Raw genomic sequence first — 27,061 nt, 5'->3', positions numbered from 1 at the left:
CCTGGCGTGCAGCCTGCTGCCCTACAGGAGAGCTCAAAGGGCTCTTGGGCTGTCCACTATTTATACAGTAAGATAATTGACCTATAGTCATATTTTCATGGCAACAAAATTTCTAGGTCCCCACTCCAGACATTATTTTGACTCTGCTGCCAGCCATCCCCCAGAGACCGGGTGCAAGTTCTCACAGCTGCTGTTGTGATGGCCGCGGTGGCCAAGGCCGGGCAGGAGCCGGGGGACGGGGGGGGTGGGGAGGACACAACACCGCCACAGGGGGAGACTGTGGTGATGGCAACAGCTTCTTATCTTTGAGCTGATGCCCCTCAGACAGGTCTGGAGGGTGTGGAGGCATTCCATTGCTCTTCCTTGTGCCTGTGGAGGTCCTCTCTCTCTGTGGGGCTCTCCCCCGAGCCATGTGGCAGCCGAACCAGCCTCGTCTCACAGTGCTCCCCAGGCAGCCAGGGAGATCAGCTGTGCAATGGCAGCTGCTGTTCTTGCTGCTGCAGAGATTTCACCAAAGCAGCATGACATTTAGCCAAAATCCCCGTGCCAGCATCTCCCCCAGGTGCAGAAAAAGGAATCCTTGCACTTCCTGGACCCAGCAAGGTGCCCCACCATGGCATCTCGGGCACCAGCCTGAACCTCCCGTCTCAGGGCTGGCTTGTGGTGGCCTTGCACTTATGTTGTTCTGTGCTGGACATCTTTTGGGACTGGTGCGTGCCTTCCGATTTGAGCACTGACCTATGATGATCCTTGGCTTCCCTAAGTGATCCGCTGAGATTGCGTGCGGGAGGGGAGGTGCCTGCGATGCTCGGCCAGGGACAGCAGGAGGTTTCCATAGTCCATGGTCCTTTCCTTTTCTTGCCCTCCCTGCTGGTAGGTGTGCGGTTACCGGATGCGCCTCCACTTTGATGGCTACTCTGAGTGCCATGATTTCTGGCTGAATGCTGACTCCCCTGACATCCATCCCGCTGGCTGGTTCGAGGAGACGGGGCACAAACTCCAGCCACCAAAAGGTAAGGAGTTAATGAGTTAACGAGTCTCAATTGGTGCGTCCTGTTGAAGGAGGGGGACAAGTAGTGGGCACTGAATGTAGAGCTGGAGATGGGGACAGGGTGGCTCTGTGAGGGCCAGGAAGGGCTGTTGCTGTGCTGGGAGAGGTTCTGCAGGACAACCTTTCTGGCACCCACCTCTGCGATCTCTGCTCGGTCCAATTTTAGGGCAAAGCCCTGTCACTCTAGATGTCCCCATGCCAGGCTGGAGCCAGCTATGTCCCAAGGCAGGTGGGACTGATGCTTTCCAGGGAGGAGCTGACCTCTGGATTTCCAATCCAGGGCTAATGTTTCCTAGCACCCCTTCAAAATCAGCCATTGGGCCTAAGCCATGGGCTTTGGGTTTCCCAGGGCTGCTATAGACCCCATCCACCCACACAGGACATGCCTGGCAGGGTGAGGGCTGGTCAGGGATAGCTGGGCTTGGCCCCACAGCCTCCTGGCTGCTCTCTGTGAATTTGCTGCTCTCATTTCTCTTCTTGAGGGGTTGTAGGTTATAAGGAAGAAGAATTCAGCTGGACAAACTACCTGAAGATAACAAAGGCTCAGGCTGCTCCTAAGCACCTCTTCATGGTCCGAAACACTGTGAGTAGCAGCTTCTCCTTCCTGCCAGAGCCTGCAGGTTTGTACAATCATAGAATTATAGAATCATTTTGGTTGGAAGACACCTTTAAGATCATCAAGTCCAACTGTAAACCTAACCCTGCCAAGTTATCAATAACCCACGTCCCTCAGCACCACATCTGCCCAGCTTCTAAATACCTCCAGGGGTGGTGACTGCACCACTTCCCTGGGCAGCCTGTCCCAATGTTTGACAACCCTCTCCATGAAGAAATTTTTCCCAATATCCATCTAAACGTCCTGCAACTTGAGGCCGTTTCCTCTTGTCCCATCGCCTGTTCCTTGGCGATGACCTGATCCCCCCCCGGCTACACCCTCCTTTCAGGGAGTTGGAGAGAGCGAGAAGGTCTCCCCTCAGCCTCCTTTTCTCCAGGCTGAACACCCCCAGCTGCTCCTCACAAGACTTGTGCTCCAGACCCCTCAAGGTCCCTCCTGTCGTGAGGGGCCCAAAACTGGACACAGCCCTCGAGGTGGGGCCCCACCAGTGCCCAGTCCAGAGGCACAGTCACTGCCCCAGTCCTGCTGGCCACACTGCTCCTGACACAGAATCCAGGATGGTGTTGGCCTCCTTGGCCACCTGGGCACACTGCTGGCTCCTGTTCAGCCGACAGTCGACCAACACCCCCAGGTCCTTCTCTGCCAGGCAGCTCCAGCCACTCTGCCCCCAGCCTGGAGCGCTGCAGGGGGTTGGTGGGACCCAAGGGCAAGACCCAGTACTTGGCCATGTTGAAGGACCCAAGGGCAGGACCCAGCACTTGGCCGTGTTGAAGCTCTTCCCATTGGCCTCAGCCCATCCAGCCAGCCGGTTCAGGTCCCTCTGTAGAGCCTTCCTGCCCTCAAGCAGATCAACTCTCCCACCCAACTTGGTGTCTGCGAATTTACTGATGGTGCACTCAGTTTCCTTGCCCAGATCATTGATAAAGATATTAAAGAGAACCGGCCCCAGTAGTGAGCCCTGGGGAACACAAGTTAAATCTATTGCAAAAGTACTGATGAGGAGAAGTAACCACTATTCTCAACAACTATTTTACCAAAACCTCCCAGACAGTGTTTTTTAGGTATAAGTCTCTTGTCTCTGTTTTGTGTCTTCATTGTTTCTGCCTCTGCCTTTGGTTTTCATATGGCAGCTGGGTACAGAAAGTGGGAATAGAGCAGAGTCCAAAATGCTGATCATTTCTTTGTCAGCTGCAGAGGAAGCTCAACCTACTGATAAATCAGCCTCTCCAGGTTATTTATTGTGTCTAAACTCTCCTGTTCATTGCTGCAACAATCCCGTTAGTGTGTGTGACCCAGCGTTTTGCACAGATTGTGGGTCCAAGAAATAAAGGCAAGGCAGGGTGAAGGGCCCCATCCCAGCTCCTCCTGCCAAGCCTCGGGCATTGGGCACTGTGAACACCAGAGGAGTGCAACCACAAAGAAGTGTTTTATGATAAAATCTGAATTGGTGTAAGTTGGAGGCTGTTTTTTCCCTTGGATGTTACTGCTTATTGAAGATCCTGAGGGTCTGAAGATTTCTTTTCCTCTTTCTTTGTGTGGCCAAGTGGGGTTTGTCACCCTCTGCCTCTTTTCTTGCATGCACAGCAGGGACCCACCCTTCTGGGATCCTAAGTGGTCCTGGGCCTGTCTGGAGGCTGGGGAGGACCTGGTTTTGGGAGGGTTTGGGCAGGTGCCTCCTTATAGCAAGGGAAGTGGTGAGGAGGGTGCTGGGCCTGCGGCTCTGACAGGAAACTGCCCCTCTCTCTTCCCAGCACGAGGCTTCCCCAGGCTTCGAGGTGGGCATGAAGCTCGAAGCTGTGGACCGCATGAACCCTTCCCTGATCTGTGTTGCCACAGTGACTGACGTGGTGGACAATCGCTTTTTGGTGCACTTTGACAACTGGGATGATACTTACGACTACTGGTAAGTGCACAGAGGTTCCTGGGGTGCCAGTGCTGGGGTGACACCCTGCCACCGCTTCAGCAAGAGTGATGGGTGCTCAGGAAAGATGGGATGATCCCAGCACATTGCTGTAGACAGGCCACTAGCTGTCTTGTGAGGCAGAGGGTCACCCCCCTGTCTTGGGGACAAACCTTTATCTGTTCCATGTCACCTCCTGGGAGGTTGCCATGGCTGTGTAGTTAACATGGGGCAAAGACAGTTGTGATTGCAGAGACTGAAGACCTGATCTTAGAAGGAGCTCCTGGGTCTGTCACAGGGGATTATGGCTGGGGTGGGGAAATGTCCTGGTTGAGACTAGATAAGGCCAATTAAAATGGCCAGTTAGCATAATCAGGGTCCTGTTTTCTTTGTGGCTGGAGCCCTCTGACCTTCTCTTACTTCTCTCCCCGAGGAGCTGTGGGGCTGCAGTGGCTCCTGTCCCCGGCTGCTCCTCACTCGCTGGTGCTGGGTGGCTGCCTGCTCCGTCCCAGGGCAGAGCTGTGAAGCAGCAGCACCTGAGTGTGCTGTGACCTTCTGGGAGCCATCACCAAGACACAAGACCCTCTGATTGCTCAGGTCTCACCGCTCCGAGCTCTGTATCCCTGCTGGCATCAAAGGGTTGCTGTTCCCTGGGTAGCTCTGTGGCAGAGCTTGCACCCAGGGCACCTTTTGTCTTACCCCTCTGAGCTGGAGTCCTGCCACCCTTGCCAGGGCTTGTGGTTCCCTGGGTCACTCAGGGACAGGGGTGCTGTAGAAGACCTCGACTTCTGCAGAGGCTTTTGCCTGCGGTGTCTGGTGTTTATAAGCTGGGTATCTCAGCCCTGTGTAAGAGTTGGGGTGTGTTTTCCAGGTGTGACCCCAGCAGTCCATACATCCACCCAGTTGGATGGTGTCAGGAGCACGGCAAACCCCTCACACCTCCTCAAGGTGAGTCAGTGGCCCAGGAGCACGGCCTTCACTGGCGCATCCCCTTGGGGACAGGCTTCTCAGGGTGGCATGGGCGTTCTGGGGGGGGAAGACCCCTCAGCCCTTACTTGTGTGCAGGCCCAAGGGGTTTCCTCCAGCAAGGCCATAGCCAGGGAGGTGGCACATTCCTGCTGAGGCTCCTGTGCACGTGTTCAGGTGCAGTGTGGTGGTTGTGTCAGGCAAAGTGGACACATGAGGGGGACCCACACTGCAGACACAGATGCTTCTGCTTCCTTATACCCTGGATTTCATGGTCCATAAGAAAATAGTAGCATTCTTTGATGTCTTGGGTTCCCATGTGCCTGCCACAGACTTGGTTGGTCCTTCAAGGCAGGAGGACTTTCTAGGCTGCTTGCCACCTTCCTGCAGGTGTGTCTCACCTTCTCTTCCCCGGTCTAGATTATCCCGACCCCGACAACTTCACCTGGGAAAAGTACTTAAAGGAAACCGGAGCATCTGCTGTCCCAGCTTGGGCCTTTAAAGTGGTAAGTGCCACCTCGTCTGCTCCAGCTGGGCAGGAATTTGGTTTTTTCTCCATTGTCAGGGATGTTCAGTATGTTCCTGCCACAGGCCTGGGGTTCAGAAATCAGGCCTCTCCTGGGCAGGAAGTTCAAAACTGGGAAAAATGGGAAGTGTGACCATCCCCTTAGCCACACAGGAGCTGGGTGATGGGAACTTGTTTAGGCTTGCGTGATAGTTGTTGCCTCCAACTGCAACAACAGCAGCTGTGTCCAGGGAAGTGTGGCTGCAATATAGGGCCCCAAAACATGTCTCTTAGAGACCTTCTTCCCTTAGGCACAGCTTTCCCGTTGTGTTAAAACACAGCTCAGATCCGGGAGGCCTGTCCCCACTCTCTCCTGTTGCCCCTGTTTGCTGGGATGGCTTTTACATGGACAGGCCAGGGCTGGGAGCTGGGCTTGAGGAGCACACGCTGCTGGGAACGCTGCCGAGGGGCATGGGATCCTGAAGCACAGCCCTGCTCCCCACTGACCTGGGTTCTTCCTGGCCCCAGCGCCCACCCCATGGCTTCCTGGTCAACATGAAGCTGGAGGCAGTGGACAGGAGGACTCCTTCCTTCATCCGAGTGGCCAGTGTGGAGGATGTGGAAGATCACAGGATAAAGGTGAGTGCTGGAGTCTCGGTGCTGAGCCTGTATTCATCGCTGTGCTGGCTTGCTCCTGCCCTTCCCAACTCACTGCCAGTCGCAGAGGAAAAGTGTATGGAGGTCTGTGGAAGCTCACCATGTGGAGGATGGCAGGTCCCAGTGCCAGGTCCCAGGAGTGGAGCAGAGCTTCATGCTGCAGTTGAGCTCTACCCTGCTGCTTGCTGGCAGCTTGGAGGGCTCCAGAGCTCCTCAGGGAGGTGCCCTGAGGTTTGAAGGGTGACTTCTCTACTTGTTTCTCCAGATACATTTTGATGGCTGGAGCCACGTCTATGATTTCTGGATTGATGCAGATCATCCGGACATCCACCCCATAGGCTGGTGCTCAAAAACTGGACACCCATTGCAGCCTCCTCTCAGTAAGTCCTGCACTGGGTCATCCCTCATACCAGGGCCAAAGCGTGCCAGGTCCCCGCCGCCACCATGTTTAGGAATGGGAGGGCATGTGCTGGCCAAGGATGGGCAGGGAGGAAGGGCTTTTCTGTGGAGTTCTCAGTTGGAAAAGTCCTTCCTGTTTGGTGCAGGCAGGGACCCTAGAGACTCTGCCTGGGGCTACAGCCGTGACAGTCTCTCTCCTATTTCTCCTTCTGGTCTAGGGCCAAAGGAACCAGCCTCCTCTGCCCACGGGAGCTGCCCAACTCTGGGCTGCAAGAGCATCCCTCACACCAAGAGCTCCAAGTACAGCTTTCACCACAGGTGAGCTCCCAGCACAGCTCAGAGGGGCACAGCTTCCCTGCCGCCCCTTTCTCTGCCACCCCACCAGCAACCAGCCCTTCTCCGCACCCACCCCACACCTGGCTGTGCCCCCTGCTTCGGGACAGCCCTTGCTCTCCCCAGACCAGCCCCGAGGTGGCCTGGAGCCCGTGGCTAGTGAAACTCCTCTGAGCTCCTACTCTGTCCTTGTCCCACAGCACCGAGAGCCCCTGGGGCTGCCCTACATGCCCATCTCCCTATGGGAACGTATGGGCTACAGAGGGGACAGGGCCTCTAAGATGTTGTTCACCGATGTCAGCTTTGAGGATGATGTCCCTCCCTCCCCCCATGGATGCCCTTCACTGTGAGGCTGTGAGCTGGAAAGTCCTGAGAAGGAGCAGTGCATCTCCCCCAGCTCATTCAGTCACTTGCGTCAACTTTTTCAGGGGAAACCAGACCGGGTGTAGTGCCAACCCCAGCAGGGCAGGCTGGCATCAAGTATGATGGAGCATCCATGAGGATGAGGAAGGCAGGCTAGATCCCAGGGGTTTCTCTACTGGCCACACTCGTGACACTTGCTTCCTCCTCAGTCTGAGGCTAGTCTGGATGTCTGTGGGGGCAAGGAAGGGAAGATGGAGACTCTGTGAACCCCAGCAACCTGTTTGATCAGCGCTGCTGTGGTGACTTGCGCAGGGTCACTGTGACGGCAGCTGGTGGGGTGGGATGGCCGTTTGTAGAAATAGTGTGGCCAGAAGGACTAGAAACGTGCTTGTACCTTTGTACTGGTGAGGTCACGCCTCAAATACCGTGTTCGGTTTTGGGCCCCTCATGACAAGAAAGACATTGAGGTGCTGGAGTGGGTCCAGAGAAGGGCAACGGAGCTGGTGAGGGGTCTGGAGCACAAGTCTTGTGAGGAGAGGCTGAGGGAGCTGGGGGTGTTCAGCCTGGAGAAAAGGAGGCTGAGGGGAGACCTTCTCGCTCTCTCCAACTCCCTGAAAGGAGGGTGTAGCCGGGGGGGTTGGTCACTTCTTCTGAGGAACAGACAATGGGACAAGAGGAAGCGGCCTCAAGTTGCACCGGGGGAGATTTAGGATGGACATTGGGAAAAATTTCTTCATGGAGAGGGTTGTCAATCATTAGGACAAGCTGCCCAGGGAAGTGGTGCAATCACCATCCCTGGAGGGATTTAAAAAATGTGTAGATGTGCTGAGGGACATGGGTTAGTGGTAACGTGGCAGTGCTGGGGTAAGGGTTGGGCTTGATGATCTAAAAGGTCTCTTCCAACCACAACGATTCTCTGATTCTGTTCTATACCTGGAGGGGCTGGCTGTGTCCTGCCCGCGCACCCAGCGCCCTCGCCCCTGGAGTTTGTTCAGCACGTCTTCACTCTGCTTTCCATGGCCAGGGCTATGGCTTCCCGTGCTGAGGGGCGGAAGGGTGGCCCTGCTGGCTCGCCCCGCCGTGCTGCTGTGAGTCCAACGCTTGCCTCCCCTCTGTTCTCTAGGAAGTGCCCCACGCCGGGTTGCGACGGGTCAGGACACGTGACTGGGAGATTCACGGCCCATTACTGCCTCTCAGGGTGCCCGCTGGCTGAGAAGAACCAGGGCAGGCTCAAGGCGGACCTGTCTGACACCGAGGCCTCCACTCGCAAGAGGAACCTGATGGGCTTCCCTCAGCGAAAGAAATCCCGGCACCACGGGAGGTAGGGACAGACCCTGCACCACGACTGCTGTCCCTGGGAGGGGTGGCCATGCTGGAGAGGCTCCTTGGCCACGGGGGAGCACAGTCGGTTGCTGGCGTTAGTCCTTTCAGCTCTGTTGGGCACCTCTCTTGGTTTTTCTTCCCACATTTTATATCTTTAGCTGTCAATCCTTTGGGTCAGGGCCCCAGAGGTAATCCTTGCTCCTGCTGCCGAGGCATTGCTCTGTGCAGTGTGGAGGAGGGCCCTCGGGCCAACCCCAACCCAGTTGGAAACCAGTCTTCCTGTCTCTTTAGAGGGCGACCTCCAAAGTACCGGAAGATCCAGCAGGAAGACTTCCAGAGTAAGTGCCATCCTTTGCCACGGTGTCATCCCAGGGGCAAAGCTGGAGGAGCCGGGGTGGTGGCTGCTGGAGGCAGGTCCCCCTTGGCTCACCTGGTTAGACCTCACGCAGGTGAGCACCAGTGAGGAGCTTGTGGTCAACTACCAAAGCTGACAAGGAACATCCCTGCCTCCTACCAGAGCTCTGCTGGGACCCTCGCGGTGTCTCATGGTTTCTGTCTGTCAATCCTTGAGTGTTTTAGGGCAGGGAGTGGGGATCCCCTCCCTGTGGCAGTGCATTTTCCCTGGCGCTTGGTCCCCTTCAGGCAGGGATGTTGTACCTTCACCCTGGGGCTGCCGTACCCCAAAACATCAGTGTGGTTGTGAAGTGCCAAATTATTGCTGCAGCACAGAAACTGATGCAGGACAGCTTGCTGGGCGTTTGGTTCTGATGACTGACATAAGACATGGCTGACATTTATTCCAGCCGGTGTCCATTTTACCATGGGTGGTCCCACTGCCTACCCCAGCACTGGGGGTGAACGATGAGGATCTCTTTTTGGGAGCCATCCTTCACTCCTTGGAGCAGAGAGCGAGGGAAAAGCTTTGTTAAAAACCTGAAATGAATTGAATGACATGGGATGGCATTCTGGTGTGAAATTTGACATTGAAATCTAGTTCAGGATGGAAAATGAAAGACTGGAGGTGGTGAGAACAAGGCAAAGCCAAGCTTGTCTCTAAACTTCTTCCCCCGCCACCCCCAGTCCCACCAAACGGAACACTGGGATGCACTGATGATACCCTATGAATTCAAGGATAACCACTAGCTCTCGATTCTTGAACCCATGAGACCATCTGCTGCCAGCCCTGAGCCCTCCCCAAGGCTTGTAGGATGGGATGGGATCTTCTCATTCTTTTACCTTCTATCACATCTTGCTTTTTTCATTGCCAGCTATTTCTTCAGACAATATGCACCAGTCGCTCTTCATGTCTGCCCTGTCTGCCCACCCCGACCGCTCCCTGTCGCTCTGCTGGGAGCAGCACTGCAAACTCCTGCCAGGGGTGGCTGGCATCACAGCAACTACGGTGGCCAAGTGGACCATTGATGAGGTAAGATGTTTTTGAAGACTGCATGCTGGCTCCTAACCCACTGGCATGGGCTGGGAGCACTCTTCCTGGCCATGCAGCACCATGGTACATGCAACAGGCATGTAGGTGTTCCAGTGGCCATTTCTCTGGGCTAGCGAGAAGGAGGTTGACTGGACACACTTGTAGTTGTCCACTTGTGTGGACATCTGCCAGGCATGAGCAGCTTGTGGGAAGCACATGCAGAACTACCAGGTTCTTGCTTGGCTTGAATGTGCCACTAACACAGGCCAGGCAGGTGAGGGCAAACAACAGAATCTTCATTTAAAGTGTTACAATTTTCCAAGGAAATAATTTTCATCTTTGCCAAGTTAAAAAAACGAAACCATGGACTCTGCAGATAAGAATTCACTCCACTGTTTCTCTGAAAAAGAAACCTTTACTTCCAATTCTTCATTGTCACCTTCATTCACTTTCTTGGGCATCTGTGATGGTCCCACCTAAGGCCTGGGTAGCTAGAACTCTGACCCCAGCCCCAGCAGCCAGCCCAGCCTGACTTCCCCATTACCCTCCCGTGGGCCCCTCACTGGGAATCGTCTCGCTGTGCTGGAGGTGGCTTGTTGGAGATGAAGCTGCTGTAGCATTTGCTGCTGTGGGGCTGGAGAGGGCCAGCTCCTGTGCCCCGCTCCAAGGGTGGTCTCTAGGCATGGGAGGGAGCTGCAATTCCAGCCTTTGCCCCAGCAGCCACACGTTACCTTACAGGGCACAGAATGCCTCTGTGGGCTCATGGGGGTCTCCAGCCAGAAACGGTGCTTCTGTCTTGATATTTTTCTCTGTTTATTCCCAGGTCTTTAGCTTTGTTCAGACTCTGACGGGTTGCGAGGACCAAGCCAAGCTCTTCAAGGATGAGGTGAGAAGGGTGGAGGACGAGCACAGGTGACCGAGGACAGCTGTTTGCCAACAGGAGGAATTGGCCAGTGGCCTTCCTGCAGTGGCTTGCTGCTGAATGCTGAGAGCAGGTCCAGCACCTGGCAGTGACCCACCATGCAGCCCTGGGGGCAGCAGCCCTGGTGTCTGTCCCTGCAGTGGCGGCAGGAGGGGAGATGCTGCACTGCCCTGTTCTCCCAGGGGTGGGGGAGGATGGTGCACCATCACCTCCTGAGGCAAGCTGCTTGTTCCTCACCCATCCATCTGTCCCCACCTGCATCCTCTCGCCCGCACAGCGGTTCGGTGACGTTGCCGTCAGCCACATTCACTGTTTTTAGACCCCTTTGTGGACAGACGTGCAGAGGGGCCGCTTTCCATCATGGGCAGTTACACCCCGGGTGGGCTGGTCCTGGGGACAGTGAGCAGAGCAAGTGTCCCAGCCCTGTTAGTAAATGGCCCCTGTGCTTTAAGGGTGCTCAGGCACCCAGAGTTGAGCTGGGAGCAGCCTCCATGTGTGCCGGGACCTGGAGCAGGGAATGGGTGGGTGTTTGCCCGAGGCAGGTTGCCTGCTGGCTGTGGCTGTGCCCGTGTCACTCTGGCACAGCGCACAGGGGGTGCTGCCCTGGGCTGCCTGTGGTGTGAGCTCCTGGGGTGGCCCCAGTAAAGGTCCTTTCCCCATCTCTGCCCTGTTCCTGGGCACATGAGCTCTGGTTTATCTGGGACAGTGCTGTGGGTGGCCCCTGCCTGCCATCATCCATGGCACCTGGCTGAGGGTGAGTGCCTATCTCTGGGTTGTGCCCGTGCTGGCTGTCCCTAGGAAGCCACAGCTGGGTTTTCGGTGAGTGCCTTTGTCCCTGCTCTCCTCTCCAGATGATCGATGGCGAGGCATTCCTCTTGCTGACACAGGCCGACATCGTCAAGATTATGAGTGTCAAGCTGGGCCCAGCACTCAAGATCTACAATGCCATCCTCATGTTCAAGAACGCTGATGACACCTTAAAGTGACTTTTCTCAGCCCCGATGGGGACCCTCCCTCAGCACCGGTGCTGCCAAACTATCTGGTCAGGACAGCAGCTCCCCCCAACTGATCGCAGCTTGTCATGTCCTGCTCATGTCTCCTTGGGTGCCACATCTCCTCCCTCCAACCGGTCCATCTCCCATCCTCTCCCCTCCACGCTGCCCCTCTCCTCCAGCGCTGGGTACAGGCTGATCCCCAGCCCCGGGGGTGGCTGCAGGGAGGGAGGGTGGATGTGGGCCCAGCCCACATGACAGCCGGCCCCCACATCCTGCTGCGGCTGCACTGACTCGGGGGGGGGATGCTGAGGGGGAGCAGTGTAGCAGCCGGAGGCTGTCACCACCACTGAAGTTACCCAGATATGGGAAGGGACTGGCTGCCTGCCTACGGGCTTGCACCCGTTTAAAGGCTGGTCTTGGCTTTTCCATTTTTTGTGTTCCTTGATTTGTTCCTCTGGGGGGAGCTTGTGTTAACGTCATTGCCAAGGGATGCTCTCAAGGAGCTCCTGCTCACTTTGCCTTTTTCTCTGAATTCCTGTGGCTTTCCCTTTTAAGGCCAGATGATGACTTTGCTTTGCCCCTTTGCCGTACTGTGAACCTGTGGCCCACCTCTTGTCCCTTCCGGGGCGCGATGTGTCCTGGCTGCTGCTCTGCCCATGACCAGCCTCTGTGCTTTATTCCTCTTTACTGTAAGGCAGCAGCCCCAGGGCTGGGGGGTGCAGAACAAGCTGTTTCCTCTTGCGCTTCAGGCTGCTTTGGCTGCACGTCTCTGGGAAGAAGGATGCTCTCTTAACTCCTTCCCCTTGCAGCAATTAAAAAATCCGCTGCAAAGGAGAGTCGGGCCCTCTTTGCTCCACGTATGAGGAGCAAGGCCCTTTCCAGAGCAGAGGCAGCCGAGGATGAGAAGCATCCATTTCTCTGTGGGCAGGTTCACAGCTCACCTGTGAAGGCACTCCTGAGTTGGCTGACACAATTCTGCTGAGCCACCTTCTCCCCCTTTTTTGTCCTGGAGAAGCCCCTAAGTTTTGGTGCCCAAAGAGCAGGATCTTCTGCTGTCCCTGGATTCTTTGCCTGCAGAGCTAAAAGATATTCAGCACTTAACCCAGGGGTTTTTTTCTGTCCTTTTAGTAACAGCACCTTTTCAACAAGGGTGCAGGCACTTTGGGAATGCCCATGGAACACTGTCCCCTATGAGAGAAGAGGCCCAGTGGGCTAGGACTCCAGAGCTGAGAAAGTCAACGTGCCTGGGGGCTCCTGGAAGAGTCCCTGCCAGCCTCTGGGAGTCCCTGTGTCCCCTGGCAGCACCCGTGCTGCTCTCGCGTGGCCTGTCCCCCTCCCGTGGGTGCTGGTGGGGCTGTGTGGGGCTGTGTGGGGCTGGAGGGCGGTCACCGGTCCCGAGGGTTCTCCATCCTCTGCAGTGATGCAATCCAAGTTCCATGGTCACTTTCCCATTCCCAAGATGACATACCAGTAGCAAAACAATTTCCCCCCCCTTTCCCAGTGCCCAAAGACGGGGATGAAGGGATCTTAGCAAGTGCACCAGCAACGTGTCCTGGAGCAGCACTGTCTTGGGAGCCGCTGTCACACCAGAGTCAATCTGTTCTAGGCTTCCCATGGAAATGTAGCATTTTGACTCTTTCTTATTGAATATTTGGGGTCACATTTGACCTGCTCTTGAAACGTCCGCTGCTTGCTCTTCACCCAGAACTTGCAATTAGTCCATGTGTTTGTTTTGTCAGTGCTTGGGTTTGATTTAGGCAGCTCTCCTTCTCCTTTCCTTTTTTATTTTCTTCCATCTCTTCAAGCACTGCAGCGTGGGCAGCTGGGGAGAGAGGGGCTGGGCAGGATCAGCCGTGTCCCTGGGTCCCACAGCCACTCTCCAAGTCACCCTTGATCCGCTATAAATGGTCTCAAAGTTGGTCTCTTCAGCTGATGGGAAGTGTCTCTCTGGGCCACTGTGTGCTGGGGGAGAAGAAGAGGAGTCCTGGGACCTTCAGCTGTGAGACTCCATGCAAATGGTGCTGAGACCCCTCCAGGTGTGATCTGGAACAGAAGGGCTCCTGTTTGGCTTTTGGTGCCCTTGCACAGGACGTGGTTATTGAGCTCGTAAGGAAACATCTTAATGAAGGCCTCCTGTCCTCATCTGCTCCGTTCCCTCACGCTAAGTCATTCCTCCTGCTTGGGGGACACTGGGAGCAGAGCTGCTACCCAGAAGATCTGAAAGCAGCGTGGAGGATGGAGAGCCCTGTCTCTCTCAGCGCTGCCCCGGAGAGCAGAGGTGGTGGTGAGCTCAGAAGATCCCTGCTGGAGGGGAAGAGGAGCAATGGCTGCCCCATAGGACCAGGTACAGCCACCACCATCTGCTCTTGCTCTGCAGTTGGGTGCAGTCGAGCCAAGCTCTGCCTGGGCACCAGCAGAACGGGCAGAGGGGCGTGATTCAGACTGTGCCAGCCATGGGCATCCACAGGAAGCTGAGCCCACAGGCAACTCCTTCCCTGGGTTCTTTTGACCTCCAAGAGAGCAGAGCAAACTGGAGAGGACAGCCAAGGTGCTTCTCTGGAGCCCCAGTCTCCGCTGGGCCTGAGCTCTGCCCAGGGACCAGCTACCAGGAGAACCAGTCCCACTGGAAGGGTGATGGGAGACACGAGGGACTCTGTCATGCACTCACCAGCTTCTTGAGCATTGGTTCCTCAGCCTCTGGGGCTGACTTGGCCATTGGAGTACAAACCTTCTGGATTCATCTGGGTGAGAGAGTTACAGGGTTTGGAGGTGGTCAAGGGCTATTTACTGTTAAAACTTAGAACCTTCTTCTTGTTTTCCTTTCAAACCAAACCAAACCCAAAGCGTTGTGTGTGTACGTGTGGATGGGTGTTTGTGGAAGTGCCACAACGCCGTTTCCTCTACTGTTGGTGTGTTGCTGTTTTAACATGGTGGTCTCTGTGGCTGTGGAGGCGGCAGGCTCTGGTCCCAGGGTCTCGGGTGATGTGTCCTCTGTGAGCAGAAGGTGGCTCTGGTCTCAGCAGGGAAACCAGAAGGAAGGTTTCTTGCTGCAGCCCTGGCCTTGGCGGGTCCTCCATCTCCACAGAGCGTTGGTTGGGAGTCCCCCCTCAGGGGGAAGCTGTGACCAAGGCAGAAGCACCAAAGTTTTTTCATCCTTTCCCTGTTCCCCGACCAAACTTCTCATGGGGATGTCTCCTGCCGTGTCACCGAGAAGCTGGAGAGGACAATGGGGTCGTGTCTGGCCTACAAATTCCTCTTTCTGAGAGGGCTTTCCGAGAGATGTGACTGCAGCCAAAACTTCTAGGTCCATGAAGAATTTTTTCAAATCAAACATTGTTTTTGAGTGGAGGCCCCCAAGCCTGTCCCCCTGCCGTTCCTTCCCCTGCTGCTGCAGACAGTGTTGGCAGGGCTTAGTTGGAGCTGTGGGACACGTCCCGCCACATGCTCCAGCCTCGGGCATGGGGTGTCTTCTGGGGCAGCTGATCTGCAGGTGACTCCGGGTGCACGGGAGCAGTTGGAGCCTCTTAGGAAGGTGTTTCTCTCTCCTGGTGGAAACGGGCAGCATCCTGGGGGTATGAGGCTGAGGTCTCCGTGTCCGTGCGAGCAGCCAGCCTGCAGCTCAGCCGGGAGCACGGCCAGAGCTGCCTGTCGCTGCCGCCCTCCCATGAGTTCCACGTCCATCACAAGCACCTTTAGAAAAGAAAAACCCTCCAAATGGTCTCAGAGGGTTTAGGGCTTGGGGCAGCTGCCACTCGCAGAGGCAAATCTGGGGACGTGAGTGCAATGAGGGGCGATGGAGAAGAGGAAGGAGCCTGAGGGGGATGTGCTTCTGCTCCTCCATTCCTCACTCCGTGCCCTCCCGAGGGGACCCCGTGGGGCAGAGGAGAGGGAGAGACCCGGGGGCTGCAGCCGGGCTCCCTTCCTCCAATCCCCCCCTTCCCTCTGGGGCCTGAGGCTCACCCGCCCTTGGAGGGAGGAAAGGGGGGGCGTGTTGGGGAAGGAACATTACGATAACAAAAGCTTTTTTGCACTTTCATTCATTTTGCACTCGTTTTTAATTTATTTATTCCGCCTTTTTGACATTGGCTCCTCCTCTTTGTGTTTTCATAACAAAAATACTTTCGTTGTAGCCAGTGAAGCTATTCTGGAACTTTGTGTCCTGAGTATACAGAGGTTTAAAGGTCCTATATATATAAATTTATACCTGTATAAAAGTAAATTTATATATATAGATCATGGTGTGATGTGTTTTGTCAGTGTTTTAAAATAATAAACGAATGTGAGCAATGGAAGGAGAGTGGTTATTCTGCCCCCCCCACCTCCCCTGGGGTCGGGCGCTGCTCCCGGTGTGGGACAGGGGGACATGGACACACGGACGGGGGGGAACCCCCCTCCTGACGCCCCGGCCCCCCTCCTCCCGGAGTGCTCCCAGGGGCGGGCAATCCCAGTGCTCCCATACTGGTCCCAGTCAGGGGGAGCTCCACGTACAGGGAGGGTGCTGGCCCCTCCGGCTCCGGCAGCCGGGGGGGGGCCGCGCACACGGCCTCGGCCACGATCAGCCCCAGCAGCAGCAGGACCCCGGCCCCCAGCGCCAGGCGCACCACGTTGGTCCAGGTGTAATCTGCAGGGGACAGGGAGGGACAGTCACCGGGGGGACCCTGGGAGGAGGCCCCTGGAGCTCCCGGACCAAGGGAGTCCCCTGGGGGCAACAGGGGACCCAAGGGGATGGAAAGGGGGCACATGGGGGTCCCAGGGCAAACAGACACGTGGGCAAGGGGACACGCTGGGGGACTCCTGGGCTAAGGAGGGATGAAGGGAAGTTCATAAGGAGCCCCAAGGGCTCCTGTCAGCTCTACCTCCCACATCCCTGCCCCCTGGGACTCCCCCTACCCACAGTCTCTGACCTGTCACCCCAACCAGCAGCACCAAAGACCAGCAGGAGGACAGGAACACAGAGCTGGCCCTCACCTGCCACTGGCAGCCAGACGGTGACACTGGACTGTCCCTGGGGCTGGTAGGTGTCCCCTGACCCCTGCCCCCCGACTGGTGGACTAGCAACCCTATGTCTATAGGTCATCTGTAGGGTCTCTGAGGAGTTGGCAAGGCTCAAACACATCTGTAATCCTCGGCTGGGCCCCCAATCACAACTTTCTTTCCCCACAGCCTCTTGTCTAGTTCCCCCAGGATGTGGCAGATGCCAGGGAGGAAGAGAAGAGTAGGATGTGGCTGGGGGGACGTCTCACCTCTCACCATCAAATCCAGGGTGTCACCTCTCACCATCAAATCCAGGGGCTTGCTGACAGCAGACCATTCAAACGACGCACCCTTGGCGACCCTACACTGGCAGCTGTAGCGACCCTCGGAGCCTTTGTGCACGCCGGAGAGTTTGTAATCTGCTCCGTTTGAGAGAAATTTTAATTCTGTGAGCCAGCCCTCCAGGTAGAGGTAACAGCCAGCCTCGGGGTGTGTGATGGTGCAACGGAAAACCACATCTTCTCCTGCCTCCACATCGTGCCCAGGCCAGACAGAGAGGACAGGTTCAGGGAGACGGAACTCTGTGGGGAGAGGAGAGGGCATGAGGAGGCGCGCAGGGCTCTGACATGGTGCCAGCAGCCACTGGGATCTCCATGACCCCACCACCTGGCTCAGGCAGAGGTGAAGACGGTCCCCACCTCTCCAAGCCAGGGGAGAGGAGAAAACCCCTGCCCATCATGTGGACGGGGAAGCCAAGTGGCTCCGTGCATCCCGGTGTGCCCATGAGGCATCTACCCCACGCGAAGGGGGAACAGCACATCCCTCACCCGTCACCAGGACTTCCACCGTTTCACTGCGAGCCAGCACAGTGTCTCCAGCCACGTAATGACAGTTGTAGCCACCTGCGTCCCCTTGGGTGGCTTTAGAGATGGAGAACTCGGCCGTGCCGCCGCGCAGCCTGGGCTGGATATCGACCCTGCGGCCAACCCTGAACAGCACAAAGTGCCCATTGTCACACTTGCAACTGCAGCAGATGGTGGTGGAGCCTCCCGGTGGGATCGTCCCAGGCGGCTTCAGGAAGATGGAGATGGTGGGGCCACCTGCACAGGAAGAGAGATGCTGCAAGTCCCAGCGCCCGGCTTCCCCGCTGAGAGCCTGGAGCTGGCTCCAGCTCCCCCCACCCCCACCCCCAAGAGCAGGTTTTGTTCTGTGGGGCTGGGGAAGAGCCCTGGGAGATGGATGGGGGCACAGAGGTGTGTCCAAACTCCCCATCTACCTTCTCATGATACTCACTTGCTGTAGCCATGCTCTGTGCCACCAGCCAAGCACCTGCAAGAGAAACAGCCACGTAACATCTCTGTGCAGTCTCCGGACGCCTCACGTCCCCGCTCTGGGAGCCCACACAGCCTCTGGCACTCACCGAAGGCCAGCACCTGGGTCACGGGCACCATCATCTCTCTCTCGGATCCCTCTGACCTCTGCTCAAGTGGGACTTCAGAAGAAGGCGTTGGCCGGAGGCACTGAGCAGCTGGGTGGCTTCCTGTGGGTTCTGATAAAGTTCTTGTTGCCACAAGTCGCCTTCTGTCCCACGGCCTGTGATTCTGCAGACACAATCGCAGGGCTGGGATGGTTGAACTGGAACCAGAATGTCCTGGTCACCTGCCCATGATGACCTGGCCTTAGGATCCCGTGGACCTTGAGGCAAAAGCTGTCAAGGCTTTTGGTTTCTCTTTCTTGATGGTCACTTGATGGGGAAATGGCTTTTTCTCAGTCCTTGCGAAATAGGGTGAAGTTCTGCAACTGGGGCGGGGAGAAGGGGCAGCACCAGGCTCTTCCTGAGTCTCTGTGAGAAAGCTGCAACAACAAGCTGTTTTAGTAAGAAGCCTGTCCCCCTGCCGTTCCTTCCCCTGCTGCTGCAGACAGTGTTGGCAGGGCTTAGTTGGAACTGTGGGACACGTCCCGCCACATGCTCCAGCCTCGGGCATGGGGTGTCTTCTGGGGCAGCTGATCTGCAGGTGACTCCGGGTGCACGGGAGCAGTTGGAGCCTCTTAGGAAGGTGTTTCTCTCTCCTGGTGGAAACGGGCAGCATCCTGGGGGTATGAGGCTGAGGTCTCCGTGTCCGTGCGAGCAGCCAGCCTGCAGCTCAGCCGGGAGCACGGCCAGAGCTGCCTGTCGCTGCCGCCCTCCCATGAGTTCCACGTCCATCACAAGCACCTTTAGAAAAGAAAAACCCTCCAAATGGTCTCAGAGGGTTTAGGGCTTGGGGCAGCTGCCACTCGCAGAGGCAAATCTGGGGACGTGAGTGCAATGAGGGGCGATGGAGAAGAGGAAGGAGCCTGAGGGGGATGTGCTTCTGCTCCTCCATTCCTCACTCCGTGCCCTCCCGAGGGGACCCCGTGGGGCAGAGGAGAGGGAGAGACCCGGGGGCTGCAGCCGGGCTCCCTTCCTCCAATCCCCCCCTTCCCTCTGGGGCCTGAGGCTCACCCGCCCTTGGAGGGAGGAAAGGGGGGGCGTGTTGGGGAAGGAACATTACGATAACAAAAGCTTTTTTGCACTTTCATTCATTTTGCACTCGTTTTTAATTTATTTATTCCGCCTTTTTGACATTGGCTCCTCCTCTTTGTGTTTTCATAACAAAAATACTTTCGCTCTTCCTGAGTCTCCGTGAGAAAGCTGCAACAACAAGCTGTTTTAGTAAGACAGAAGGAAAAGGGGACTATAGATAGCAATTGAATCCTACATCCCTTCGGAGGCAGGGCACACCCCTCCCTGTAGACAGAAGGAAAAGGGGACTATAGATAGCAGGTGAATCCTACATCCCTTTGGAGGCAGGGCACCCCCCTCCCTGCTTAATTTATTTATTCCGCCTTTTTGACATTGGCTCCTCCTCTTTGTGTTTTCATAACAAAAATACTTTCGTTGTAGCCAGTGAAGCTATTCTGGAACTTTGTGTCCTGAGTATACAGAGGTTTAAAGGTCCTATATATATAAATTTATACCTGTATAAAAGTAAATTTATATATATAGATCATGGTGTGATGTGTTTTGTCAGTGTTTTAAAATAATAAACGAATGTGAGCAATGGAAGGAGAGTGGTTATTCTGCCCCCCCCACCTCCCCTGGGGTCGGGCGCTGCTCCCGGTGTGGGACAGGGGGACATGGACACACGGACGGGGGGGAACCCCCCTCCCCAGGCCCCGGCCCCCCTCCTCCCGGAGTGCTCCCAGGGGCGGGCAATCCCAGTGCTCCCATACTGGTCCCAGTCAGGGGGAGCTCCACGTACAGGGAGGGTGCTGGCCCCTCCGGCTCCGGCAGCCGGGGGGGGGCCACGCACACGGCCTCGGCCACGATCAGCCCCAGCAGCAGCAGGACCCCGGCCCCCAGCGCCAGGCGCACCACGTTGGTCCAGGTGTAATCTGCAGGGGACAGGGAGGGACAGTCACCGGGGGGACCCTGGGAGGAGGCCCCTGGAGCTCCCGGACCAAGGGAGTCCCCTGGGGGCAACAGGGGACCCAAGGGGATGGAAAGGGGGCACATGGGGGTCCCAGGGCAAACAGACACGTGGGCAAGGGGACACGCTGGGGGACTCCTGGGCTAAGGAGGGATGAAGGGAAGTTCATAAGGAGCCCCAAGGGCTCCTGTCAGCTCTACCTCCCACATCCCTGCCCCCTGGGACTCCCCCTACCCACAGTCTCTGACCTGTCACCCCAACCAGCAGCACCAAAGACCAGCAGGAGGACAGGAACACGGAGCTGGCCTTCACCTGCCACTGGCAGCCAGACGGTGACACTGGACTGTCCCTGGGGCTGGTAGGTGTCCCCTGACCCCTGCCCCCCGACTGGTGGACTAGCAACCCTATGTCTATAGGTCATCTGTAGGGTCTCTGAGGAGTTGGCAAGGCTCAAACACATCTGTAATCCTCGGCTGGGCCTCCCATCACAGCTTTCTTTCCCCACAGCCTCTTGTCTAGTTCCCCCAGGATGTGGTAGATGCCAGGGAGGAAGAGAAGAGTAGGATGTGGCTGGGGGGACGTCTCACCTCTCACCGTCAAATCCAGGGGCTTGCTGACAGCAGACCATTCAAACGACGCACCCTTGGCGACCCTACACTGGCAGCTGTAGCGACCCTCGGAGCCTTTGTGCACGCCGGAGAGTTTGTAATCTGCTCCGTTTGAGAGAAATTTTAATTCTGTGAGCCAGCCCTCCAGGTAGAGGTAACAGCCAGCCTCGGGGTGTGTGATGGTGCAACGGAAAACCACATCTTCTCCTGCCTCCACATCGTGCCCAGGCCAGACAGAGAGGACAGGTTCAGGGAGACGGAACTCTGTGGGGAGAGGAGAGGGCATGAGGAGGCGCGCAGGGCTCTGACATGGTGCCAGCAGCCACTGGGATCTCCATGACCCCACCACCTGGCTCAGGCAGAGGTGAAGACGGTCCCCACCTCTCCAAGCCAGGAGAGAGGAGAAAACCCCTGCCCATCATGTGGACGGGGAAGCCAAGTGGCTCCGTGCATCCCGGTGTGCCCATGAGGCATCTACCCCACGCGAAGGGGGAACAGCACATCCCTCACCCGTCACCAGGACTTCCACCGTTTCACTGCGAGCCAGCACAGTGTCTCCAGCCACGTAATGACAGTTGTAGCCACCTGCGTCCCCTTGGGTGGCTTTAGAGATGGAGAACTCGGCCGTGCCGCCGCGCAGCCTGGGCTGGATATCGACCCTGCGGCCAACCCTGAACAGCACAAAGTGCCCATTGTCACACTTGCAACTGCAGCAGATGGTGGTGGAGCCTCCCGGTGGGATCGTCCCAGGCGGCTTCAGGAAGATGGAGATGGTGGGGCCACCTGCACAGGAAGAGAGATGCTGCAAGTCCCAGCGCCCGGCTTCCCCGCTGAGAGCCTGGAGCTGGCTCCAGCTCCCCCCACCCCCACCCCCAAGAGCAGGTTTTGTTCTGTGGGGCTGGGGAAGAGCCCTGGGAGATGGATGGGGGCACAGAGGTGTGTCCAAACTCCCCATCTACCTTCTCATGATACTCACTTGCTGTAGCCATGCTCTGTGCCACCAGCCAAGCACCTGCAAGAGAAACAGCCACGTAACATCTCTGTGCAGTCTCCGGACGCCTCACGTCCCCGCTCTGGGAGCCCACACAGCCTCTGGCACTCACCGAAGGCCAGCACCTGGGTCACGGGCACCATCATCTCCCTCTCGGATCCCTCTGACCTCTGCTCAAGTGGGACTTCTTCAGAAGAAGGCGTTGGCCGGAGGCACTGAGCAGCTGGGTGGCTTCCTGTGGGTTCTGATAAAGTTCTTGTTGCCACAAGTCGCCTTCTGTCCCACGGCCTGTGATTCTGCAGACACAATCGCAGGGCTGGGATGGTTGAACTGGAACCAGAATGTCCTGGTCACCTGCCCATGATGACCTGGCCTTAGGATCCCGTGGACCTTGAGGCAAAAGCTGTCGAGGCTTTTGGTTTCTCTTTCTTGATGGTCACTTGATGGGGAAATGGCTTCTTCTCAGTCCTTGCGAAATAGGGTGAAGTTCTGCAACCGGGGCGGGGAGAAGGGGCAGCACCAGACTCTTCCTGAGTCTCCGTGAGAAAGCTGCAACAACAAGCTGTTTTAGTAAGACAGAAGGAAAAGGGGACTATAGATAGCAATTGAATCCTACATCCCTTCGGAGGCAGGGCACACCCCTCCCTGTGGCACTGATGGACCCCAGACAGATTTTCCCACAGCAACGGGGGGGGAATCCCTGCTGCACAAATCCCACCTGTGAGATGTGCCCAGCACCTGAAGGGGTGTAAGATTTTCTTGTGCTCTATATTCCTCATTTTTATTCCTATTCCTCTATTTTATTCTATTCTATTTCTTCATGGAAACAGGAACTTTATTACTCCATTTGTTGTCAGGCCTTTCTCACCGAGGCGATGTCCGGGCTGTGCTCTTCTCCACGAAGGGTTTGGCAGCTCCATGGAGGGGAACAGGAGGGAAGTGACTTGGTGTCCCCTTTGGCCTCCTCAGGGGCTGTTTCATCCCAGCTGGCCAATGGTGCCTTTCCTTGGAGGAGGGACAGGAATGTCTCCTACCTGTAGGTCTGGATCCACCCCACAGGGCTGGCCCCGTTCCTCACCCGTCTGGGCCTCCCCAGTCCAACGCTGGAGCAACAGCGAGGTCCTTACTCCAAATAACTGCCCGCTTCCACCTCACCTGGGGCCTGGCCTCCAGCCTCCTCAGCTGCCGTCTAGTCTGGGTTGGCCAGTGGTGGAGACAGAGCTCCCTTTGGCAATAACGAAGGGTTAATTAAACAGGGGAAGTTGCTGTCACCTTTGGGTGATGTGGGAGCGGGGGGAGCAGGGACAAGGCGGGTTGTGGGACTGGAGCTGTGTAGGGGAGGTGGCAGCTTGGCCAGGGATCCCACAGGGCTGAGGCATCTGCAGCTCCCTGCCTGATGACGCGGAAGCTTCGGACACCCTACACGACGATCAATGTGATCAGGTAGATGCCACTTTATTGCACAGATAGCTCAGCTTTTATAGACAATTCCCAGGTGATGCCTTTATAGTGGACTATTATTAGCAGGTGATAACTAGTTACATACTTTTATAGTTGGCTATTATTAGCTGTTTACACACACAGTCTTTTCCTCTTTTTGTTTATTCTACTCAAGGTCTTACTTATCAGTACATCAGAAGACAGCTACTCCTTTTCTGCCAGCTTCATTAGTTTACAAATCACAACTTAACCGTTTAGTAACCTCTAGGCCTGCACTGTTGTCAAGGGCCTGGACTATTGTCAGAGGCCTATTGTCAACAGCTGCCCAGAGCTTGGGGTGCTCACGGGATGACCATTAATTCCTAAGAATTCTCCCACACCTGCCCTCCTGCGAGCTGCAGGCGAGTGTGTCCTGCCCTTTGGGACTGTGCCCGGGCTCTGCCACCGCTGGCCCCGGCAGGAACAAACTGCAGCGCTCGGGGGGAGGCAGAGGGTGTTGATATGGCTGTATCTGGGGAAAAAAGGAGGAGCGGCCGCTGGACTCCTCCAGGGCTCTCAGGTGTCCCCTGTGGTCACCCCTAGACCCTCTCTACCCTTTCATTTCTTCCCTTTTCAGCCCTTTTGGTCTCCCCCGGGGACATTGCAGAGTAGGAGATGTTTTGCAGCAGGGTGCCCTATGGCCTTCTCCTTTTCTGGGACACCTCTTCTGGCCCCATCTCCTGCCTTAACCCCCCCGCTTTGTCTCCTCCAGGCTCGACCAGTTCTTGGCATCTCCTTGGTCCCTTCAGGCCCATTGATCCCAACAGCCCCCGCTGTCCACTGGACTGAGGGACACCAAACTGCTCTGGCCTCACCAGTGCCCAGTGACTCCCCTGGCTGACCCTGCTGGCTGTGCCCCAGCTGGTGCAGCCCAGGACAGAGTTGGTGGCACTGCCACAGGACCCCTCTGTGGGCACATTGGACTCCTGGGCCCTCTTCTGCAGAGCCTTTCCTCACACCCCCCGGCTGGAGACCAGCCTCCAGGGGCAAGTCCAGGGGATGGGACCATGGAAAGAGCTTTGCCCTCCATCACCTCTGTGAGGGGTTGCTGCATCCAGCAGTCTGAGAGAAGAGAGACGAGGCCACCACAGCTCCAGGCCCCCAGGTCCAACCAGCTGTGGAGCCCACGGCGTGTTTCCAGCAGGCAGACGCGCCGGTGCACCTATAGAACACACACACTTACATACGGGCAGCCCCAGCACTCCCACAAACAGTACCAGCAGCCTCGGCCTGCTCCCCCCTCTGCCTGGTCACAACGTACCCCTTATTGTACCCCCAGAGGTGAATTTGAGCTTACGTTGAGGGATCTTAGTTGTTTAGCCTAAATAAGCAAGTTTTAATTGAACAAATGACTTAGGGTTATATCATGGTGCGATTTGGGCTGTTCACTCAGCTTTACTGAGCAGGAGCAGCTGGATTTGCTGAAGCCTTTAGGCTGCGGTAGTTATTTTCCTTAGTGATTTTCCCAGCAGCTGGTACAGTGCTGGGTTTAGCCTTTCAGTGTGGGAAAGTATTTTGATATCTCACTTTTTGATAGAAGAGCCACCAAGCTGGTGAGGGGTCTAGAGAACAAGTCAGATGAGGAGAGACTGAGGGAACTGGGCACGTTTAGTTTGGAGAAGAGGAGGCTGAGGGGAGACCTCATTGCCCTCTACAATTCCCTGAAAGGAGGCTGTAGAGAGGTGGGGGTTGGCCTCTTCTCCCAAGGGAATAATGACAGGAGTAGAGGAAATGGTCTGAAGTTGGGGCAGGGGAGGTTTAGATTAGATCTGAGGAAGAATGACTTTACTGAGAGGGTGGTCAGGCCCTGGAACAGCCTGCCCAGGGAGGTGGTGGAGTCACCATCCCTGGAGGTATTTAAAAAACATGTAGATGTGGCACTTCAGGGCATGCTCTAGTGGCCCAGATTGTAGAGGTATTTTGTGTGTGTGTGTATGGTTGGACTCGGTGATCTTTGAGGTCCTTTCCAAACATGAAGATTCTGTGATGTTTCAGTAGTGTTCTTCCCAAGTCTGGGACTTTTCGGTTTTGCCAGCGAATGGAGGTACATAGGGAGAGGAGACCAGACGATACAGAGGGTCCAGCCCTTGGCTGAAACTGCAAATCAAGAAGATCAGAGCCAGCCTCCCTGGACACGGGAAGAGAATTCAATAAGATGTTAGAAGACCCCAGACCAAAATCACCATTGGGCTAGAAGACACGTGGACGGTGCGTGAAAGATGCGTGCGGGGCAGTGTGTGGGTCACAAGGGCACCACTGCCCAGAGATTCCTTTGCCCGGGGTCCGTCTCTTTGGAGGCACCAGCCCGGGCTGTTCTTGCTGCTGTATTTTCCAATCAAATTAACTATTTTATAAAATCCGATGCCTGAGACTCTGCCGCCAGAAACCGAGGGTGGAGTCTGAAGGAGGAGGAAGCGCCGGTGACTGAGTGTGTGTGTGTGTGAGAGACACAGTGAACATTCGGGGGGGCAGCACTCGGGGTGCGAGCACTCAGGGGCGGGGGGGCAGCTCCTGCTGTAACAGCTTAAATACCAAAAGCTGTAATGAACAACACCTTGGGCAGGCTCCTACTACCAGAAGCGGTTCTACAAGGAGCCTTGAGTTGCAAGACCCCTCTCAGCACCAGCCCTGAGGCACCAATCCTGTGAGCACAGGTTTGTCCCCTGGCACCAGCCCTGCTGGCCAAAGGTGGTCCCTCAGCAAAGTCATTGCATGCTGGCTACAAGACAGGTCTTCTTATCTCATCATCAAGAGACCTTTCAATTCCTGACAGGAGTCAATGTCCCTCGGTTTCCTGCTCCCAGGAACCAATTTAACCCTTTCTGCAGTTGGGCATCCTCACTTTCCATGCCAGAGCATTCCTCAGTCACTAACTACTGTCCCTGAGCACTTAGACCTTCACCTACCAGAACGGTTAGGGTTGGACAGGACATTAAATACCATCTCATTCCAACCCCCTGCCCCGGGCAGGGACACCTCCCACCAGACCAGGTTGCTCCAAGCCCCCTCCAACCTGGCCTTGAGCCCCTCCAGGGATGGGGCAGCCACAGCTTCTCTGGGCAACCTGGGCCAAAGTCTCACCACCCTCACAGCAAAGAATTTGGTTTGTCTCTGCTCTGAGTGCCTGCAGATGAGCTTTTTATCACGTAATTTAACAATCACCAGTTCTGGGGGCCATCGGACTCCCAGTGGGACAGCTGGCTCCATTCTTCCATCCTTCTGGTCCAGCAGCAGGCATGTGGCCCACTGTTGACATGATCTATAACAGTCCACGTGGCCTAAATTGGTCTCGTGCAAGTGATCTCCATATGGCCCCCTGATTCATTTGATACAGCCCCTTCATTCAAGACAGTTCAGATGATTCTGAAGGCCAGTCAGAGGCAGGAGGCCAGAAACTACTCCCCCGGGGTCCTTGTCCCTCTCAGCCTTGTCCTTAGCACTGATGTCCCCCTGTAACGTTTCCCCAAGGAATCCATGGACACTCACTGGTGTGATGCCCTTCCCGATCAGCCAGCACTGTCTAGTGAGATGGTAAAGAGACAGAAGGAAGGAGGGAGGGAGAGAGGGAGGGAGGGAGGGAGGGAGGGATGGATGGATGGATGGATGGGTAGATGAAGAGGGTCTGTGACACCCTGGTCTGAGATAGTTGCCCTCCATAAACATACAGCCTGGTCCTACATCATCCTGGATGCACGTCAGGTTCCCATGTGTTGCCCCAGATACGTCTTGGTCCATCCCCACCTTTGACAAATGTATTATCCCACATTTCCCACCTGGACAGGTCTGGTCCTACCTCACCCCAGAAAGCCCTATGGATGGCCATAGGTCCAGCCCTGTGCCCAGCTGAGTCCACAACATGGATCCTTGCTGGCCCCATACTTCACGAGGCCCTCTGTCCCTGACCATGCCAGGGACAGCCCATGTCCTTTGTTCCCCAGTGCCTATGTCCCTGGAGATGCCTTTCTTAGTGTCCTCCAGGTCCTCATATCCTCCCATTCCCTCTGTTCCCGCACAGTTCTTGTGACAGGGATGTCCTATGCTGTCTGTCCATAGGGACATGCCACACAGGATCTACCAGGTCCACCAGGCAGGGACATGCCT

The 27,061-nt window shown here is 56.2% G+C and overlaps 3 protein-coding genes across 4 annotated transcripts in view; 1 reads left to right on the top strand and 2 right to left on the bottom strand.

Moving 5' to 3' along the window:
• L3MBTL1 (l(3)mbt-like 1 (Drosophila)) overlaps positions 1-15,745 on the top strand; it is a 33,345-nt gene extending 17,600 nt beyond the window's left edge. For both annotated transcript variants that reach the window (XM_014937563.1, XM_014937562.1), the window contains exons 12-22: positions 3,419-3,570; positions 4,439-4,515; positions 4,954-5,039; positions 5,567-5,677; positions 5,961-6,075; positions 6,313-6,412; positions 7,914-8,111; positions 8,405-8,451; positions 9,382-9,539; positions 10,363-10,425; positions 11,313-15,745. In XM_014937563.1, coding sequence (XP_014793049.1) covers positions 3,419-3,570; positions 4,439-4,515; positions 4,954-5,039; positions 5,567-5,677; positions 5,961-6,075; positions 6,313-6,412; positions 7,914-8,111; positions 8,405-8,451; positions 9,382-9,539; positions 10,363-10,425; positions 11,313-11,447 — 1,242 coding nt within the window. In that variant the 3' untranslated portion in view covers positions 11,448-15,745. The remainder of the gene's footprint in view (positions 1-3,418; positions 3,571-4,438; positions 4,516-4,953; positions 5,040-5,566; positions 5,678-5,960; positions 6,076-6,312; positions 6,413-7,913; positions 8,112-8,404; positions 8,452-9,381; positions 9,540-10,362; positions 10,426-11,312) is intronic.
• LOC106885399 (immunoglobulin superfamily member 1-like) lies at positions 15,493-18,182 on the bottom strand. Its single transcript, XM_014937565.1, has 5 exons — positions 17,851-18,182; positions 17,724-17,759; positions 17,258-17,530; positions 16,700-17,011; positions 15,493-16,077 (listed from the first exon to the last, which is right to left on the bottom strand). Exons 1-5 carry the CDS (start codon positions 17,882-17,884, stop codon positions 15,758-15,760), a joined length of 975 nt encoding a protein of 324 aa, XP_014793051.1. The 5' UTR covers positions 17,885-18,182; the 3' UTR covers positions 15,493-15,757.
• On the bottom strand, positions 17,925-21,915 carry LOC106885395 (immunoglobulin superfamily member 1-like). The gene is made up of 6 exons (XM_014937558.1): positions 21,594-21,915; positions 21,467-21,502; positions 21,001-21,273; positions 20,470-20,754; positions 19,614-19,847; positions 17,925-18,031 (listed from the first exon to the last, which is right to left on the bottom strand). The coding sequence occupies exons 1-6, from the start codon at positions 21,625-21,627 to the stop codon at positions 17,925-17,927; spliced, it is 969 nt and encodes a 322-aa protein (XP_014793044.1). The 5' UTR covers positions 21,628-21,915.
• Between the last annotated feature and the right edge of the window lie 5,146 nt (positions 21,916-27,061).

This window comes from Calidris pugnax, unplaced genomic scaffold, assembly GCF_001431845.1.
Source record: "Calidris pugnax isolate Ruff unplaced genomic scaffold, ASM143184v1 scaffold83, whole genome shotgun sequence".
NCBI classification, from domain to species: Eukaryota; Metazoa; Chordata; class Aves; order Charadriiformes; family Scolopacidae; genus Calidris; species Calidris pugnax.
Note: the sequence above shows the minus strand (reverse complement) of the source record. Positions and strands in the feature narration are given on the sequence as shown.